Source organism: Narcine bancroftii, chromosome 2 (assembly GCF_036971445.1).
Source record: "Narcine bancroftii isolate sNarBan1 chromosome 2, sNarBan1.hap1, whole genome shotgun sequence".
In the NCBI taxonomy this organism is placed as follows: domain Eukaryota; kingdom Metazoa; phylum Chordata; class Chondrichthyes; order Torpediniformes; family Narcinidae; genus Narcine; species Narcine bancroftii.
Genome location: NC_091470.1, coordinates 32067758 through 32086721, shown reverse-complemented (window position 1 = coordinate 32086721; position 18964 = coordinate 32067758). Strand labels below are relative to the sequence as shown.

At 38.0% G+C, this 18964-nt stretch overlaps 1 protein-coding gene across 8 annotated transcripts in view; it reads left to right on the top strand.

The window, feature by feature from the left end:
• The window catches only part of ppp4r4 (protein phosphatase 4, regulatory subunit 4), a 105417-nt gene that overhangs the window by 12661 nt on the left and 73792 nt on the right, over positions 1-18964 (top strand). For 4 of the 8 annotated variants that reach the window (XM_069916178.1, XM_069916177.1, XM_069916180.1 and 1 more), the window contains exon 3: positions 6958-7107. The exons of the other annotated variants lie outside the window; for them this stretch is intronic. In XM_069916178.1, the coding sequence (XP_069772279.1) occupies positions 6958-7107 (150 nt within the window). The remainder of the gene's footprint in view (positions 1-6957; positions 7108-18964) is intronic. 8 annotated transcript variants of the gene reach the window in all.

The window sequence follows — 18964 nt, the reverse complement described above, 5'->3', positions numbered from 1 at the left end:
ATGCTGGTGCCAACTCATCCTGACAGAGGAATAGGCTGAGGGAAATATTCAGTTTTACAAAATGGTGCATGAGACCTGTTTCAACTTCCTTGAAATTGTTTAATAATGGTTAATGTGTGGTTACCTTGCTAATGCTGGATTAAAAGTGAATTTAATGAGTAGCTGCCTTGGAGAAATTAGTACCAGTTTGTCAATGTCAAATGCTCATGTACTTATCTAAATTCGAACTCAAGTACAATGGTCTGGATTTTAGGTTAGAGACACTTTTCATGTTTGCTGGAGTAAAACATGAAAATCTGCAGACGCCATGATTGCAGTAAAAACACAAGCTGGAGAAAATCAGCAGGTCAAACTGTGTGGTTTATATAGCAAAGATAAAAGTACATAACTGACATTTTGGGCTTGAGCCCTTCATCAAGATATGAGTAGCAAAGATAAAGAAACATAATCAACATTTTGGGTTTGAGCCTCTCTTCAAAGTATGAGATAACCATCATTTTGGGCTTGAACCTTTACGAAACCAATATTTTGGGCTTTAGCCCTTCACATAACCAATGTTTCAGGCTTGAGCCTTTCATATAACAAACCTTGATGAAGGACTCAAGCCTGAAACGTAAGTTATGTATCTTTATCTTTGCTATATAAAGGACACTGTTTGACCTGCTGAGTTTCTCCAGCGTTATGTTTTTCAATGTGTACTGTTTGAGTTACAAAACCTGGACCTGTATCACAAGTCCACATTTTGACTGTTGATATCTTTGATTTTTTTTCTGTTGTTTTCTTGCTCCCAGCCAACCTGTTCGATGGTCTGACGGTCTGATAGATGATAAAGCAGCTGAACTGGTAGGCCATCTGGAAGGGCAATTGATGATTGGAGATGGAGTAAGGCATTTTGGTCCAGAAGGAAAAATACCTGCTCCTGGCTCATAGATAAAAGGACTGGGATTATGAATTTGGCCAGTTTTGCCTACTTTTACCTGCAAGGTTTTCTAAGTGCTCGGAAATAGCAGCTCTTGTTCAATCATTGATAAAGGTAGCCAAGTAGTTTTATTCAAATACTTAAATGATCAAATTGCCTCCTATTGCTGACCCTCATCTTGCCTTGGTAAAAACCAGAAGATTCAAATATCCTGTTCTAGATTTTGTTGTAATTTTAATCTCTAAATTCAACTTCCCCATTTTTGAGAGTTAGGCTTCACCTTAACTCTGAACATTGACTAATCTTTCATAGGCTTTTCATGTACTTCTCATTTGTCACATTTGTAGATTGTATTTTGTAATGGTTGAAATTAAAAATGTAAATGTTTAGTCTTAACTATATAATTTGAATATCTGACAAGAGTACTTCTCATTTTATGTGTTTAATGAATGATCAATATGGAGCACAATTTGTATTTTTATTGAGATTCCTTTTTTGTCATGTAATAATACATTAAAAATGTAACATGCATGATATACTTTAACTTTTGTCTGTCATATTTGCAAGTGAGTTACTTGAAATAATACTGTGATTAAAATATCCTATAATAAGACTGTAATTTATCCTTTACTATATTCAGTTGAACAAAATGATTATTAAAGCATTCTTCTTTGTCCTCCAAAAACAGAACTTTTGCTTTATTTGTAGAGATATTCTCTTCCTGATCACAACACCATGATGATATCTCTCTTCCCATACCTTTCCATCCCAATTTCTTCAAGTGCTGATCCCTTAATCGGACTTCACCAAGATTAGAATAATTTGGCAGAAAGCAGTTAGACAAGGTTGAGTGAAAAGTGTTGGCTAAAGGACAAGTAGTGTCAAGAATATCAAATGAATTCCAATGCTTTTATTCAAATAGTGCCGTGTTCTTTATATCTTGTCTTGAGAGCAGAGATTGATACTCCATCTAAAAACTGTAGTGCATTCACCAGTACAGTAGTAATGCACTGTAGCATCAGTTTAGATAACTGTATTGAGGCTTCTGGAGTGGGCTTGACTGAACAATTAAATGGTCAAAGCAAAACTTAATGTTTGTAAGAATAGAATTTATGTCAGAGAGAGGGGAATACCAAATTTGACATAAGTTTGACATTTCAAAGGTAGAACACAAAGTGAAATGACAACTGCAAATACTGATAATTCAAAATGAACCTGTTATTAATATATCACCACACACTCCTTTTAAAAAAAACAAGATTGTATGATTACAGTGTTTGATGGAACCTTCCTCCACCCTTCTGAAACTGCTGAAAACAAGTTGATAACCTGAGCCTAGGAAGAGTGGAGAAATTACATTTGAAGGTTAAAATATAGAGGTCCAGCTCTTGTGCCATGCTTGTCTGGAGGTCTTCAGGCAGCCTTTGACATGACAGCATACTTATAGCTATTGCAAGAACTGTGTGCCCTCTCTTTCTGGAAACATGAACAACTATTTTACTTGTCCTGTCTGTCAGAACACAGTGGACTGCAACAGCTCTTCTCCCAATGTCTCAGCAGCTCATGTTATTGATATCTTGACGGTAATAAGTGGGTCCTGTGGCAACCAAGAAAACTTCAGTGATCTCCTTAATCAAAATGAAAAAAAAGAAAAATATACATTTTGGGGTGAAAGTAGGGGCCTATCCATGGAAATATGGCAGGGCTGTCTGGTGGCCAACCTCTTGTGCAGGCTGGCCTTGGTGGCCGCCATGTTGTATTTGACGAATGATAAAACAAATGCAATCAATTTCTGACTTGCATCCATTTCAAGATACGATCGGTCAGCCTAAATTTGATTTCCTGAATTGCTGTCAGTGATATTACCTAGTTTTTCTTTTAAAGCAGCCGGAATGGTCAAGCAGCTAAAGCACTTGCATCACATTACCAGCACTCCAGTTATCCTGTGCACTTCAGTGCTGATGCACAAATCTAGATTTTAGGCAAAGTTTTCTGGAGACACAGAAGATTTCAGATGCTGGAATTTGAACCTAAATCTGCTTCAGACCTAATGTCCTCTCGTGTTCCAATATCCATAGTTCTGACAAAGAAGAATCTATTTATCTGGGTGATAGCCATCTTAGTAGTTGATAGTATTCTAAAATATGAAGATTCGCCATGTTCTTTTTCAATCTTTTTATTAACATTTCATAAAATACACAGCATAAGGAGAATAGAAATATCACAATTAAAATGCTATGTCCAAGTCTACATAGTATAAGTATTATATATAAATTCCAAAGAGTGAAAATATGACATATAAGAAATAATTCTCCTAATAAAGAAAACAGAGATAAAGAAATATTTATAATATATATAAGAAAACCCAACTAATCTACTAAAAAAACTCAACTGAACAGCCTATCCCGAGGATCTGTTGAATAGTTTAAAACATAGCTCCAGTCACACCTATACTTAACAAAAATGGGAGGAATTATATTACATCTAGAAAGGGAGTTAATTCATAGAATAACACCAGTTATATCCCATGAAAGTATCAATAAATGGTATTCATATTTCTTCAAATTTAATAGTTGTATCTAAAGTACAAATTATGATTTTTTTCCTAGATTTAAGAAAGACATAGCATGAGAAAGCCATTGAAATAATGTAGAAGAATCAGAGTATTTCCATTTAAGTAAAATTCCTCTTCTAGTTAATAGTGTAGAAAAATCTTTAGCTCAATATGCAGAAGTAGGTAAACAAAAATTCCAAAAAAAGCAGTTAAGGGGTTAGGTTGTAATTGAATATTCCGTAGCATTGAAAGAGTTTTAAAAATATACTTCCAAAATTTTTCTAACACTGGACATGACCAGAACATATGAATCAATGAAGCCACGTCAGTATTGCACCTATCACAAGACTCGAGCTAGTTTACCTTTAGACATAATAAGCTCTATGAACTATTTTAAATTGTATTAAAGAATGACGTGCACAAAGTAAAATAGTATTAACTAATTTCAGTGAACTGGAATTCACTGTCTGTGTATTATTCAAATGGCTGGCTCCTCCCTTGGCTCCATCCTCACCTACCCCAATATAAACCCTGGTTTTTACACCTTACCTCTGATTCACCTGAGGACTATTGTATATACCGACTATTAAAAGTGTAAGCTATTAAAAGTGTGTTTGTCTCTGAGTACAATCAGTCGCGTTACACTAGTCTAGTAATTTTTCCCCATGTTTCAGGAGATAATGTTAGTTGAAGTTCTGATTCCCGTTTGTCAAATTTTAAGAATGACAATGTTAACATTTCTCATGTGACTTAGAAAAAAAATCAATTTGGCCTGAATGAGGACAAATGGAACTAGCTTAGTCAACATGTGCAAATTGGGCCAAAGGGCCTTTTTCCAAGTTGTAAACTCTGCAACTTGAGAGCTGTTGAGTGAAAGATTAATCTTTGGTCACCTGGCCTAAATCCATGCATGTTATTGGTTGGCTGTTGACTCATTCATTTTATTTAGCTTTATTAACACGAGTGAAATAGGAATGCATGGAAAGGAGGAGGAGTATGGAGATACTCAAGTATGAATTTAGCACTGGTGAGTAAAGGAAAGTTTAACCCCTGTTGCCTTCATTATAGAACATAACATTTGATGGGAAAGAAGTTTTCGTAATATTGCAATGATCACGCACAGGTAAATTAAGTGATAATTAAGAATCTCCATAGTGATTGAGGATTGCAAGATTAGAGTTAGGTTATTTTTTTTTCTTATTTTTGCTTTGGAAACTGATGTCTCCTGTGATTTGGTTGAAGTTAATTAGTTTGGCTGGTACTTTTTCCTCTTGCTCTTAAGATATGACCATGCTAATTAGTTCTTATTTCACAGGCATGCAATGCACTAATAAATCTGATTAATATACAAAAGTGCTGGAGAAACTTAGCAGGACTCGCAGCGACCTTAGGAAGCAAAGGTACACAACCATGTCTGAGCCCATTGTCATGGTCTGAGCAGAAAGTAGGTGGACATCTAAATGAAAAAGTAAGGGGAGGAGGGAAGAAGGGGCAGAGGGAGGAGAATAGACCAATAGGCCTATCAATGAGTTCATTGGTGGATATGGTTAGGAGCACATTTAAAAAAGCTGAGGGGGATGGGGGTAGCTCTGCATGAAGAGAGGGAGCTGGAGGAAAAGAGACAGGGGTTTAGGGAAAAGGAGAGACAGGGATAAGACCTAATGGAAACTGGAGAAGTTGATGCTAATGCTATCTAGTTTGAGAGTCCCCAGATGGAATATTAGGTGTTGTTTCTCCAATTTTCAGGTGGCCTAGGTTTGGTAGTGCATAAGGCATGGAATTAGGTGTGGAATTGGCATGGTTGGCCACTAGGTGGTCCCCGTTATTGCAGTGGACAGTGCAAAGGTGCTGAACAAAACAATCCCAAGTGTGCGTCCAGTCTCTCTGATGTAGATGAGGCCACAACAGAAGCATTGGATGCAGTAGATGATCCTGAAGACTCACAAGTGAAGCGCTGCTTCACTTGGAAGGATTATTTGAGGCTCTGAATGGTGGTCTGGGCATGTGTAGCATTTTCTGCACTATCATTCCATGGTCTCTCCTGTTCCTCTCTCTTATCCTATCCCTTTGTCTCCTTTCCTCCAGCTTCCTACCTGCTTCCTTCTCCATTCAGAGAGCTATCCCTTCTCCCATCACCTCAGCTTCTTTCTCTTCTGCCCTCCTACCCATATCCACCTGTGCTTCTCCCTCTGACCCTTCTTCTCTCCTCCCCCTTTTTATTCAGGTGCTTGCCTGCTAAACAACCAATGAAGGGCTGAGGCCCAAAACATTGGTTATATATCTTTGCTTTCTATGGACACCGTGTAACTTGCTGAGTTTCTCCAGAATTTTTGTGTATGAAACTAAAATCACAGATTCTGCAAACTTTCTTGTTTAATAAATCTGATCATACCTTTTTCTAACAATTATCAAAATGTATTTTTTGGTTAAATGCTAAAGTAGCAGAAGTTTTGAAGCAATGTCTTGAGTAAATTTTCCATGAAGCAATATGTTAAAGTGAAACCAAATCTCATAGTATTTAATGAAAACTACTTTATATTGATTCAAGTTTTTTGGATCTGTATTTCAATTTGAAAGACCTTAACATTAATTGTAGTAAAAATGTCCCAAAATAATGAGCTACAATAGCTACTTAAATATTGTTGCGTAGTAATGAAAAAGCCAAGAACACAACCTGTAATGCACTCAAACAACAATTATAGGCCCTATCATAATTTCATATTAACAAAATAAATTTTATTTTATGATCTATAGATTTCGTGTACAAAGTCACAAGCATTGATAGGGCAAAGCTGTGCTTTAATATGTTCAACAAAATAGGCAATCTGGAGATTACAAAAAAGTATATCCATTGTCAATCCCCATCTTGTCAGGAGATCAAAGCCAGTCAATGTGATCTGAGCTTGCATATATTTCTTAGCCAGTCTCTTTGCATCGAGTTCTGAGGAGTGGAAAATGTCAACCAATGAATCGTTGTAATGTGAGCGTTTGTTCAACAGTTATTACCACGCAGTCTTGACACAATGAGGTAAGGAAGTCAAGATGGTTGGAGATCAGTCCCTCCTGAATTGCAATACAATAATTAGCCATTGCTAGACTACCATTGTAACTATGTTGGAGCAAGTGTCCTTCATAAGAATTAGAGTCCATGAATTGAGAGTGGAAACTAAACATCCTAATTTTGGGGACCCCACTGTAATGTCTAAGTGAGGAAAAATCCTTAACACTTGTAATTAATTTAAGGGCCTCATTGTCAAAAGCATACAGAGATTTTCTTTTGTGTCTTCCTTGTACCCTTCCAAGCACACTCAACTGTAATAGTTTTGTTATAATATTTATAACTAAATATTATAACTGCTGTCTATTAAATTGTAGCTTTATTTCTCTTTGGACCTCTGGCTTTCAAACCCCTCTATGGTTTGTTCTGATTTCATATCATCACCCACTATCTATCTGTCTCCCATATTGTTTTCTCCTATTTCAGCAACAGGTCACATCAACACGACATCGTGCGAAATTGGGGTGGCGGGAGTGTTGCATCATATCAATCTTCCCGTTCCTTCAGTTCTTCACAGGCCTATGGAGACTTCAATAGGGAGAAAATTGTATTTCAAAAATCTACTGAGGACATCAGGTAAAGTGCTTCAACCTTTATTTTTGGATGGATAATCCTTGTTTCTTCAGTTCTAAGTGTAACATGTTCTCATCGTCCTTCTCTCCTCTTGTATCTTCTGTGTATGCTTCTGATAATGACAGAACATTACACATAGAACAGGTCCTCTGGGTGACCAATGTAAACCTACTCCACAATGCACTAATCCTTTCCTACCTCACACCCATAACCCAGTATTTTTCTTACATCATGTGCCTATCTAACAATCTTTTAAATGTCCCTATTGTACCAGCCTCCACCACTGACCCCAGCAATATATTTCAGACACCCATAACACTCTGCGGTAAAACAAAACACCATTGTCACTCCAGGGAAAAGATGCTGCCTTTCATAATCTTATATACCATATATTTTAGCATGTAAGAGGACCCCCATTTTTCAACTAATTTTAATGGTTTTATGGTATATCCGGCATTTGTCAACCCCAATTTTTGGGATACTGGGGTATAAGTCCACCCCAAAGATCATAATGCCTGAGATTGGCCATTGACTAGCGTAATTGTCGACTCCAAAGATCACACGGATTGATCCGCTGGGAGTTGCCGGAGGTGATTGCTATCATGGAGGGTCCATTGAAACAACGCAATTTGTGATGAAATTATGAAGCAAATTTTAAATTGAAAGAAATGGCCAAGAAAACCAATAACTGTACTATTGCAAGAAAATTTGAGATATATGAGAAGTTGGTAAGAGATTGGAGGAAGACTAAGAAAAATACCAAAAAGGCAATGATCATTGAGAAAAGGAATCACTCGTTGATCAGAATTGGAAAATCATGTCGCAGGATGGGTACGTCCAACAGAGGCAAGATTGCTACATAGTCACCCAAAATAAAATAAGAACATTGGCACTGCAGTGGGCACCTAGACCTCCGTAAAGAATTTGATGCTATAGTAGGGTGTTCCATTTCAGGAACAGGAAAAATCTGGTATTATGACAAAAAACAAAAATTGCACAGAAACTGCCAAAAGATCTTGATCATAAAATTGTAAATTTTCACCAGTTTATTATACGGAAGTGGTAGAAACACCAGTTTGCATTGGCAAACATTGGAAACATGGATGAAATCCCCATGAATTTTGACATGATAGGCAATAGAACAGTGGAATAGAAAGGTGTTAAAACTATACAAACCAGAAGTACAGGCCAAGAAAGGACCAGGTTTACCATGGTGTTATCGTGCATGGTCGACAGGACAAAGTTAAGGCCCATGGTAATCTTCAAACATAAAATGAAACCTAAAATAAAATTCCCTGCAGGTGTTTTTGTACATTTTCAAGAAGTATGGATGGATAAAAATGGTGTAAAACTATACATAGACAGTGTGTGGAACAGGTGGCCAGGCAGTTTACACAAAGAACACTAAAAGTGAGAACACTAAAAGTAGATTAGCACTACATAATATTTACATGGCAGTTGTCCTGGATGGTTTGATGTCAATATTGCAACCTTTCAATGTCTGCTTGAACAAACCATTCAAAGACCATGTGCGCAAGGAATGGAATACATGGATGTCGAGTGCAGAAAAGTCATTACAAAAGGCGGGGCAATGCGTGCTGCATTACTTGATGTGCTGTGTAACTTCGTGCTCAAGGCATAGAACAAAGCTAAAGTAGAGACTGTGACAAACTCATTTAAACAGTGTGGTATCTCTTGTCCAATTATTGGTACGAAGGATGATTTGCTATTGTTATTGGGTCACTGACGACAAAGCTGAAGCCGCCTCATCAGATCCAGACTGGGACCCATATGATGATAGTTTAAACAGTGCGAGTGTGGATGTGCTTGCCCTCATCTTTGCTTCAGACAGTGATAGGGAGAATGATTTGAAGGGTTCAATAAAAATTTCAATGAAAATCTGTTGCAGGGATTTTATTTCTGGTTTTTCAAGGAATTGACATGCACTGAATCTGCTTTTCATAGGTTGACTTGTACAAAGAATTGATTTTTTTTTCCATGGGTCGACTTGAATGTCAAATCGGTGTGGATAGATTTTGAGCTGAATTTAAGGTCGACTCCCCCCCTGTTTTTTTTGAGAGAGTTTTTTTGGGTTTCACGCCAAAATATATGAAGCCTTTAGAAAGTTACCTTTGTTGCTCCAAAAAGTAAAGCTCTAGATTTGTGAACCTTGCTTCATAAGACATGTTCTTCAATCCAGGAAACATCCTAGTAAATCTCTACATCTGCTCCAAAGCTTCTATAATATTCCTTCCTGTAATGAGCTGACCAGAACTGATCACAATACTCATGTGTGTTCTAACCAGTGTTTTAAAGAGCTGAAACATTTCCTCAAGGTTCTTGAACTCAATCCCCTGACTAAATAAAGTCAGCACATCATATGCCTTCTTAGCCGCCCCATCAACTTATGACAATCTTGAGGAATCAATTTATTGTTTTGGACCCCAAGGTTCCTCTATTCCTCTACACTATTAAGAATCCTGCCATTAACCATGTACACTACCTTCATGGGATTTGTGGTCAGACCCTATTGATCTAAAATGTGAAATATGAATAAAGGTACTATTTGCTAATAATATTTTTGAGCTATCAGTACAAAAGAATGATAGACAATAGTTATTATCACTGGGGCATCTTTAACTGTTCAGTCATTAGAACTATGCTATAAATTGTACCAATTTTACAAGCTGGGGCATTTGTTGTGTTATGATTGCCTCCCATGCATATTTTTTCATTAATAACTCCATAAGGATGAAATGGACATGGAAAATAATACCAAACAAATTAGAAAATCATTATTATTTTTTTTATTGCTGGTGTCTGTGTTACATGCCTATTCAAAAAAAAAAGGGCATAGAGATAAACTAGTAATTACAGCTCAGCTAGCTTGACTTCAGTAGTGGGAAAAGTTTCAGACTCAGTAATCAAAGACAGAAATAGCAATGTATTGGCAAATGTTGATTGATTCAATAAAACTGGCACAAATTTATTAAAGGCAAGTTATATCTAAATAACTAAGTTGATGAATTAAAAGAGAGATGAAAAGGAAAAGTCAGCTTACATTGATTGCATACATGGACTTCCAAAAGGAATTCGATAAGGTGGCAGTTTATAAACTTAACAGTTTATTACCTTCTGTTTTTTGTTGAAATGGAGCAGATTCTGGAGAGATCTGACAGATGTACTTCAAACTATGAATGATATAGGGATATTCAATTGCAACATTCAAAAGAGAGGTATGCAATGGTTTGAAATAGAAGAAAATTTTGCAGTGGGATTAGATGGGTCTGAAATAAAGTTATTAAATAATTCAAGAAATCCTATAGCTTCCCTTTCATGTTATAACTGTTGTGATTAGATGCTTAGAGACCACGTAGGATCAAGTATTGTTATACCAAAAAGATTGCTTAAGATCTACTTTAAACCCACATCTATCATTTCATTTGCTTCTTCAGTGGAAATTGGTGTGTGGCTTGCTTTCTGGTTAAAATAGGCCACTATGCCAACAGTTGTATCACCAGTTTTACCTTCTGCTAATTCCTTCATTTCCCAGTGGAGATACCCAATTAAAAAATATATATTTTAAGTCTTGCAATGCATAGTTGATTTCAGATCTTTGTCCTAATTTCCTTTACTACCCATCCCCATTTTTAGGGACAATAAAGGTAGATACTCATTGTGGTAAACCACTGGTTGCTGCTGGCTGGGCATCCCTCCCAAGACTGATCCTACCCATAGCCCCTTGCCATGCTCCCCATTTCACTCTGACTCAATCGGGTTGATGGCTGTTCCCGTCTGCAGTTGATCAAACCCAGATGGTTTCACAACTCCAGTCTTTTGTGATTATTGATGGTGCACCACCCATGGCAAAAAAAAACCCAGTTAAAATAGGCAATAAGAAATTTGCACTTCCCCTCAACATTAGTCAAGTCAGGTTTATTGTCATCTGATCGTTCAAGTACAACCCGATGAAACAACATTCTCTGGTCCTCCGTGCCAAAGCATACAGACGTAGTATAGATACAGACAAACAATCCATACAAAAAAATATTGTTTCATGAATACAAGAGACTCGGGTGGTTAGTGTAAGCAGTTTCTTTGGTCGTTCAGTGTTTTCACTGCCCGTGGGAAGAAGCTGTTCTTCAGCCTGGTGGTGCTGGCTCTGATCCTCCTGTATCTCTTCCACGAAGGGAGCAGCTGAAAGATGCTGCGTGCAGGTGGAAGGGGTCCTCAATGATTCTGTGCACCCTCTTCAGACAACAATCCTGGTAGGTCACATTGATGGGTGGGGGGGGGGGAAGGGGAGAAGGACAGAGCAAAAGTAATAGTAGATGTCCATTTTCAGAAGAATTTGGGAGTATTGGCATACTTGGGAAAGATATAGAAGTGTTAATTATTATTTCACAGCAAAACGTGCTTCTCTGCTGAATTGCAATTAATACACTATCAAATGGGGTTGGTATTAACTATCTAGAGTCAATTGGAAAAAGTACGATGGGAAAACAGTGATCCCATTTTATTGTCTCCAAATTCAACCACTCACTGACATACAATGGGCAGTTTACAAATGCCATTTAACCTACCAACCAGCATACCTTGGGATCTGGAAGGAAACCAGAAAGCTCGTGCTATCACAGGGGTATATGCAAACTCCACATAGATAACACAGGAAGTCAAATTGAACCCATATTACTGGAGCAGTGAAGCAGCAGTACTCTTTTGATCACAAGTGCACTGTTCTGTACTATTAAACATACACTTGACCTTTTCTGCACTGCTGCAGAACTTGCCACTCAGCTTTATGTTAGCCATCATTTCTGATGAATTCAGTCACAGACTTGTGTTGAAAAATAGAGCCAAATCTGTGATTTTTAACATTGTAATTTAATGGTAATATTTAAATTTTATTTGCATCAGTTTACATTGAACACACTGATATGGAAGGAGGCTATTCAGCCAACTAAGTATACTCTGTAAGAACAGTCCAGCTAGTCTCATTATTGTCTTAATTCCCTTTTTTACTGGATTAGAACATTGCTCTCTGTAGTCCATATGCAGTACAACTGGTATGCAGCAACTGCCCATTTAAAAAAAAAATCTGCACAGGTAAATTTCACTCCACAATATGAAGTTTGAGACCTGGATTGCCAAGATCCTCATGACAATCTCAACAGCAATAGAACTGAATGTGACTCTGCTACCATAGCTCAGGATGTCAGGCATTTTGACCTTGCCACTACCATACTGAGATACATTAGGCAAGTGATGCCCAGTTTCCTTTCCAGTTTTACCCTCTAGACATGTCAGAACAAGGCTACAGATTCACGTGAAGTGTTGCTTCTCTTGGAAGGCCTATTTGAGACCTCTAATGGTGGGGAGGGAGGAGGTGTGGGCAAGTCTATCATTTCAGGTTTATTGTCAGGGTACATACATGACCACATACAACCCTGAGATTCTTTTTTCTGCGGAGGGCAGAATTACCACTTGACCATTTCTTGCAGATGCAGGGGTAGATACTGAAGTGGCAATTGATGTGAAGAGAGAAATGGACGAGAGACTCATCGGAAGGAGCGGTCCCTATGGAAAAGGGAGAGGGGAAGAGTAGATGTATCTGGTGGTTGGATCACATTGTACGTGGCGGAAATTGCGCAAAAAAAGCATTAAATATGTTGGTTGTGGAGGCTGGTGTGGTTGGAGGTGAGGACAAGGGAGCAGGAATGATTGAAGGATCATTACTTGTTGAAATAAACTATCTTGGAGGATCTTTCCTGGACCTAATACACTAATGGCATCTTGAAGAAAGCACGTCAGCACCTCTATTTCCTCAGGAGTTTGTGGAGGTTTGGTATGACACAAGAAACCTTGGCAAATTTCTATAGATGTGTGGTGGAAAGTGTACTGACTGGCTGCATCACAGTCTGGTATAGAGACACCAATACTCCTGAGCGTAAAGCCCATGACCTCACAGGTAAAACCCTTCCCACTATCAAGACTATCTATAGGGAACACTGCCAATGGAGAGCAGCTGCAATGATCAAGGGTCCACACCATCAGCCCATGCTCTGTCTTCACAGCTGCCATTAGGAAAGGGGTGTAGGTGCCACAAGACTCTCACCACCAGGTTTATAAACAGCTAACTCTCCACCATCAGACTCCCCAGCAACAAACTCAATCAGGGACTCATTTAAGGACTCTTGTGCACTTTATTGATTTTAAAAAAAATTCTCTGTATTGCAAAGTCAATTCGTTTACATTCATTATCTGTTCACAGTTCTTGATTTGTTTACATGTGTACACTGAGTACAGTTTTATTTTGCACTAACAATAGGTGGTAATTCTGCCTAAACTGCAGGAAAAAGAATCTCAGGGTTGTATGTGATGTCATGTAAGCAAATCTGACAGTAAATATGAAAAACTGATCTGAAATAATAAATGCCAAGGTCACAATAGCCAAACTCTTTAGCTACTGTATTAATGGGGTTGTTATGTGACCCCATGGACAATATGCTGGTTAGGGGTATCCGTAAACAGGATTTTTGACAAAAGGGAATGTGTCTTTTGGTTTGATTTTCTCTTTTTTTTCCTCTTGGTTTTGAATTGTATACAGTTGTTACTACAGTTACAAACTTGAATCCCAGCCACACTAACTTTTAAAAAAGTGCTTAGAATGATTTCTAAACATTCTGATGCAGTTGCTTGAAAGCTCCAACAATGTGGAAAATTAGAACATTGTTACAATAGTTATTTTGCTGCTTAGAGCAATAGTTGGCAGACAGAAATGACATTTATTATTGAATATAGTAAAAAATTGGCACTGAACATTCTAGTCAGAGTAACTTCTTGTCTTTCCTTTGTGGTATTACTCTTAAATGCACTGCATAATGTTATTCTGCTCTATACTTGATCTCTGCTTTGATTATGCAGATTTTGAGTTAAACAGCCTGGAATCAGGCCCAACTTGTCTACGTTGTCAAGTTGGCTTATCTGAGCTAGTCCCATTTGTTTGATTATCGCTGAAATTCTTATAAACCTTTCCAATCCATGTATCTTTGTCCAAATAGCTTTACTTTCCCCAATATTCAAAGATATAAAGGGAAAATGTGGTAAATGTATTCAGTCTAAAAGAAAAAATAGATAAGGTTGGAGATTTTCAATGCCACTAGAAAAGGAGTTAACATTACACAAGCCAAAAACCTTTCATTGGATCCAAGAGAAATGAGAGATGACAGATAAAATAATTCATAGGATGGAATTGCTATTGTCCAACAACTAGCCAATAAGAATTAAAACACTATATTTTAAAACGTAGAATATTATTTTAGGTTCCTTTGCCTGGTCTTCCTCTCATAAAATGTGTGCAAAGATTCCATGTTTCAATGGATCTTATTTAAAATACTGGAGCTCTGCTCATGCTAGACGTGCCGGCGCCAAGAGCCTTAGTAAAAGCTTTGGAGAGTGCCTAAAAGATGTCACTAATGGATTGTTGCTTACAAAAATATAATTAAAAACAACTTTTGTTTAAGTAACCATTTGTCGGTGAATATCTATTGCTGCTGGGTTTATGGGTCCTATGGGCTCATAACACAAGTAATAATTTGTCTTGATATAGTAACATTTAACAGATAGAAATATCAATCAGACTTTGTCATTAAGCCCCCCCCTAGTTTTAACATTACTTCTGTTTCTATTTCTTGTATTGGCATTTTGGCTTCTTGTGCTGCTCTGCCATTCATTCAGATAAATAGCTAATCTTTTACCCGAGTTACTCTGCATCTGTGGGATGTTACTTGCTGCTGATTAACTCAATGTTGAATATTATTTGGGTCCCTGCTGCGTTGTTGGCTTTGTTTACTGAAGAGCTTTGAAATCATCCGGGAATACTTTCCATCGCTGGTATGATTAAGCAGAGGTCACGTGATAAAGACACTGAGGTAAGTTCAGTCTGGAATACTGTCAAGTGAACCCTAGGTGTAATACCACAGGACTGAAATGATTAGACTTTAATAACCACAATAACATCCTTTTTGCGAGCAATGATTTCAACTATGAGAACGTTTCTTACTTGATTTGCTTTGACTTTAATTTTATGGACATTTCCCAGTTAAATGTTCTCTTAATGTCAAAATATCATATGCATATTATATACGGACAGGATAACAAATGAAGAAGTTCTACAAAGTACTAAAACGAAACGTACATCACTTAAAAGAATAAGAAAACCGCAATCAAAATTCTTTGGACACCGTGTGAAGAGATACATAAGAACATTTAGTTACAACTGGGAAGCTGTAAGGAAAAAGAAGCAGAGGCAGGCAGAGAATGAAAATGATCGATAGATTTACATCATGGTTATAAACCGAGCAGGCAACATCTACAATTTGGAGGGTCAGAGACCAACATGGATGGAGAGATGTGATTGCCCACGCCGAATGGCAAGGCACCTGAATGAGAGAATGTCAAAAATTCACTTTCACCTTTGCTTTCAAATTGAGAATGAATGGACTAAGAGTCATGTTGAAAATATAGTAATATTGAGAGGTAATGATGCAGAATGATTCTGGCAAAACTCAAGGCTATGAAGTGTTGCTCTTCAATGCAGCCAAACACTCCTTCCATCACTTTGCTGACAACTGACAGTACTCTGATGGGGAAATAACTGACTGTACTGACTGCAATGAAATATTTGTCATAAAACAGTCAAAATCACTTGTCAAACATTTACTGAGTGGGTCAATGATGTTTGGTAGATCATAGGAACAGTACAGGAGCAATGTTGCATCGCAGGGATGAGTTGATAGAGGACCAATGCTTTTGAGATTCTAATTCTATTCGCTCTGTGGATTAGTTTCTGCAAGGCTATTTTGTAGGTTGCAAGGTTGCCAGAACTAGAAAACTTGTTATGAGAAGAGTTTTCCCCCCTGGAGCGTAGGAGGTCGAGGGGTGACTTTTATAGAGGTATATGAGGTATTCAAAGGTGTATATACACATGCAGAATGCACATTAGATTTCACTTGCTGGACTGCTTGTGAAAAGAACCCTTCACATAATTACCAAGTATAATGTGTTAACAAATTTGATCACAAAGAGCATTGATAAGCTGAATGGTCTTTTTTTTTAATGACACTTAGACAGGAAATGGTGTGGAGGAATGTGGTCTAAATGCAGGCAAATAAAATGAGCTTAACAGAATCCACTTCTGTTTCACATGGATTTGGACCAAAGGGCCCATTTCCATGTAATTCTAAGATGCAAATAAATTATGTAGACTGAATTATAGAAGCAGCAATTTGGCTGTTTGGGACCAATGTGCCTTCAGGCGAGTGAATCCAAGGAAAACATCCAGTCCAGATCGAGTATCTGGCCAAGTACTGAAAATCTGTGCTGACCAACGAGCCAGTGTATTCATAAATATCTTCAACATCTCACTCTGATGAGACGTGGTATCCACCTGTTTCAAGTAGGCCTCAATCGTACTGGTGACCAAGAGGAGTATGGTAACTTGCCTAAATGACTACTCACCAGTGGCACTCACATCCACAGTGATGTGATGAAGAGCTTTGATAGGCTGGTGTTGAAGCATATCAGCTCCTGCATGGATCCATTGCAGTTTTCTTCCTGCATCTCATTTGCTCTACACAAAATCCTGGAACACCTGGACAACAAAGATGAAGACATCAGGATGCTCTTTATTGGCTATAGTTTGGCATTCATCACCATTGTCCCCTCAAAACTAATCACCAAACTTCAAGACCTGGACCTCAATGCTATATAATTTGATTTTGGATTTCCTCACTTCCAGATCTCAATCAGCGCAGATTGGCAAGAACATCTCCTCCACAATGTCCATCAGTATTGGAGCACCACAGGCTGCATACTTAGCCCTCTGCTCTACTTGCTTTACACCTATGACTGTGTGGCTCGGTATGACAAAAACACTATTTACAAATTTACTTATGATACCACAATAGTAGGTGGAAAAATAAAGGGTGATAAGTCAGCATATAGGAGGGGGATTGAAAACTTGGCTGAATGGTGTAGAAACAACAACCTTGCATTCAATGTCAACAAAACCAAGGAGCTGATTGTAAACTTTAGGAAAGGAAAACCAGAGGTGCATAATCCACTGATCATTGGTGGATAAGAGGTTAATTTAAATTCCTGAGAATCACTATCACAGGGGACCTTTTCTGGACCCAACATACTAATGTCAACATGAAAAAAGCATGTCAGCACCTCAACTTCTTCAAGAGTTTGTGGAGGTTCAGTATGACATCGCAAACCTTGACAGACTTCTACAGATGTGCAGTGGAAAGTGTGTTATCGGGCTGCATCATAGCTTTGTATGGGGAAACCAATACCTCTGAGCCAAAAGCCCTGCAAAAAAAAGGTAGTAGGCTCAGTTTTACATCACAAACACAATTTCCCACTATTGAGACAATGTACATGGAACTTTGCACTTGGAGAACAGCAGCAATCATCAAGAATCCACGTCGCCCTGACATGGTAAGTCGGTCTGTCTGTCTATCTATTTGTTTATGCATAGAGTATGGTAACAGTCCCTTCTGGCCCACGAGCCTGTGCCCAAATATCCTAATTAACTGACAATCCCTGTATGTTTTTTTTATTCCAAGGTAGGAGGAAAGTGGAGCACCCTGAGAAAACTCATGCAGTCACGAGGATAACGTACAAACTCCTTATAGACAGCGCTCTTGCTGTTGGCATAAAAAAAGAGGTATAGGTATCACCAGACTTGTATCACTAGGTTCAGGAACAGTTGCTATCCCTCCACCACCAGTTTCCAAAAAAAAAACAGACTCATTTAAGGATTCTTACTTCGCATATCATTTATTACTGGATATTTTTTCTCTGTATTGCAGTCAGTGTTTTTTTACATTTCTTTCTTATTTACATTTCTTTTTTGTATATGCATCTTTTTTCTTGAGTACGGTTTATAGTTATAAATAAATAGAAATTCTGCCTGACCTGCAGGAGAAAGATTCTCAGAGTTGTATGTGATGTCACGTATGTACTCTGACAATAAATCTGAACTTTGAACATGTGTCAGTCTTTCCATTTTAATTACTGATTTAACCTGGCTATCACAGGAGGAAATAGCATATAAAGCAATTAAAACTGAAATTCATCAGCTGTGTTGACATTTCAATTACGCTACACATTGTTAAAGTTGTCATTAATGTAATAATGTTTTCAGATTTATTGTCAGATTACATACATGACATTACATTCTACCCTGAGATTCCTTTTTCCTGCAGGCACGGCAGAATTAGTGCAAAAAAAAACTACACAACATTTCCATGTAAACAAATATACAGCTGTAAACAGATACTGAATGTAAACAAACTGAGAAATGCAGAGAGAATAAAAAAATCAATAAAGTACACAAGTAAGAGTCCTTAAATGAGTCCCTGATTGTTTGTTTGTCATTGAGAAGTCTGATGGTGGAGGGGTAGCAGCTGTTCCTGAACCTGGTAGTGCAAGTCTTGTGGCACCTAAGTCTTGTGGCGTCAAAGGAGTCTTGTGGCACCTTTCCTGATGGTAGCAACGAGAACAGCATGTGCTGGGTGGTATGGATGCCTGATGACTGCTGCTGCTCTCCAATGGCAGCATTCCCTGTAGAAGTTCTCAATAATAGTGGGAGGGTTTTGCCTGTAATGTCCTGGACTGTGTCTACTACCTTTTGGAGGAATTTTCACTCGGGTATTGGTGTCCCCATAACAGACCGTGATTTCCTCGGATTCAGACTTAGTGAGGAAATAGCTTTTCTTTCAAGCAGTTCCAAAGCCAATGCAGTCATTTGTTCAGGTATTTCCAGAATTTGTTTTCATTTTAGGTGCTTAGC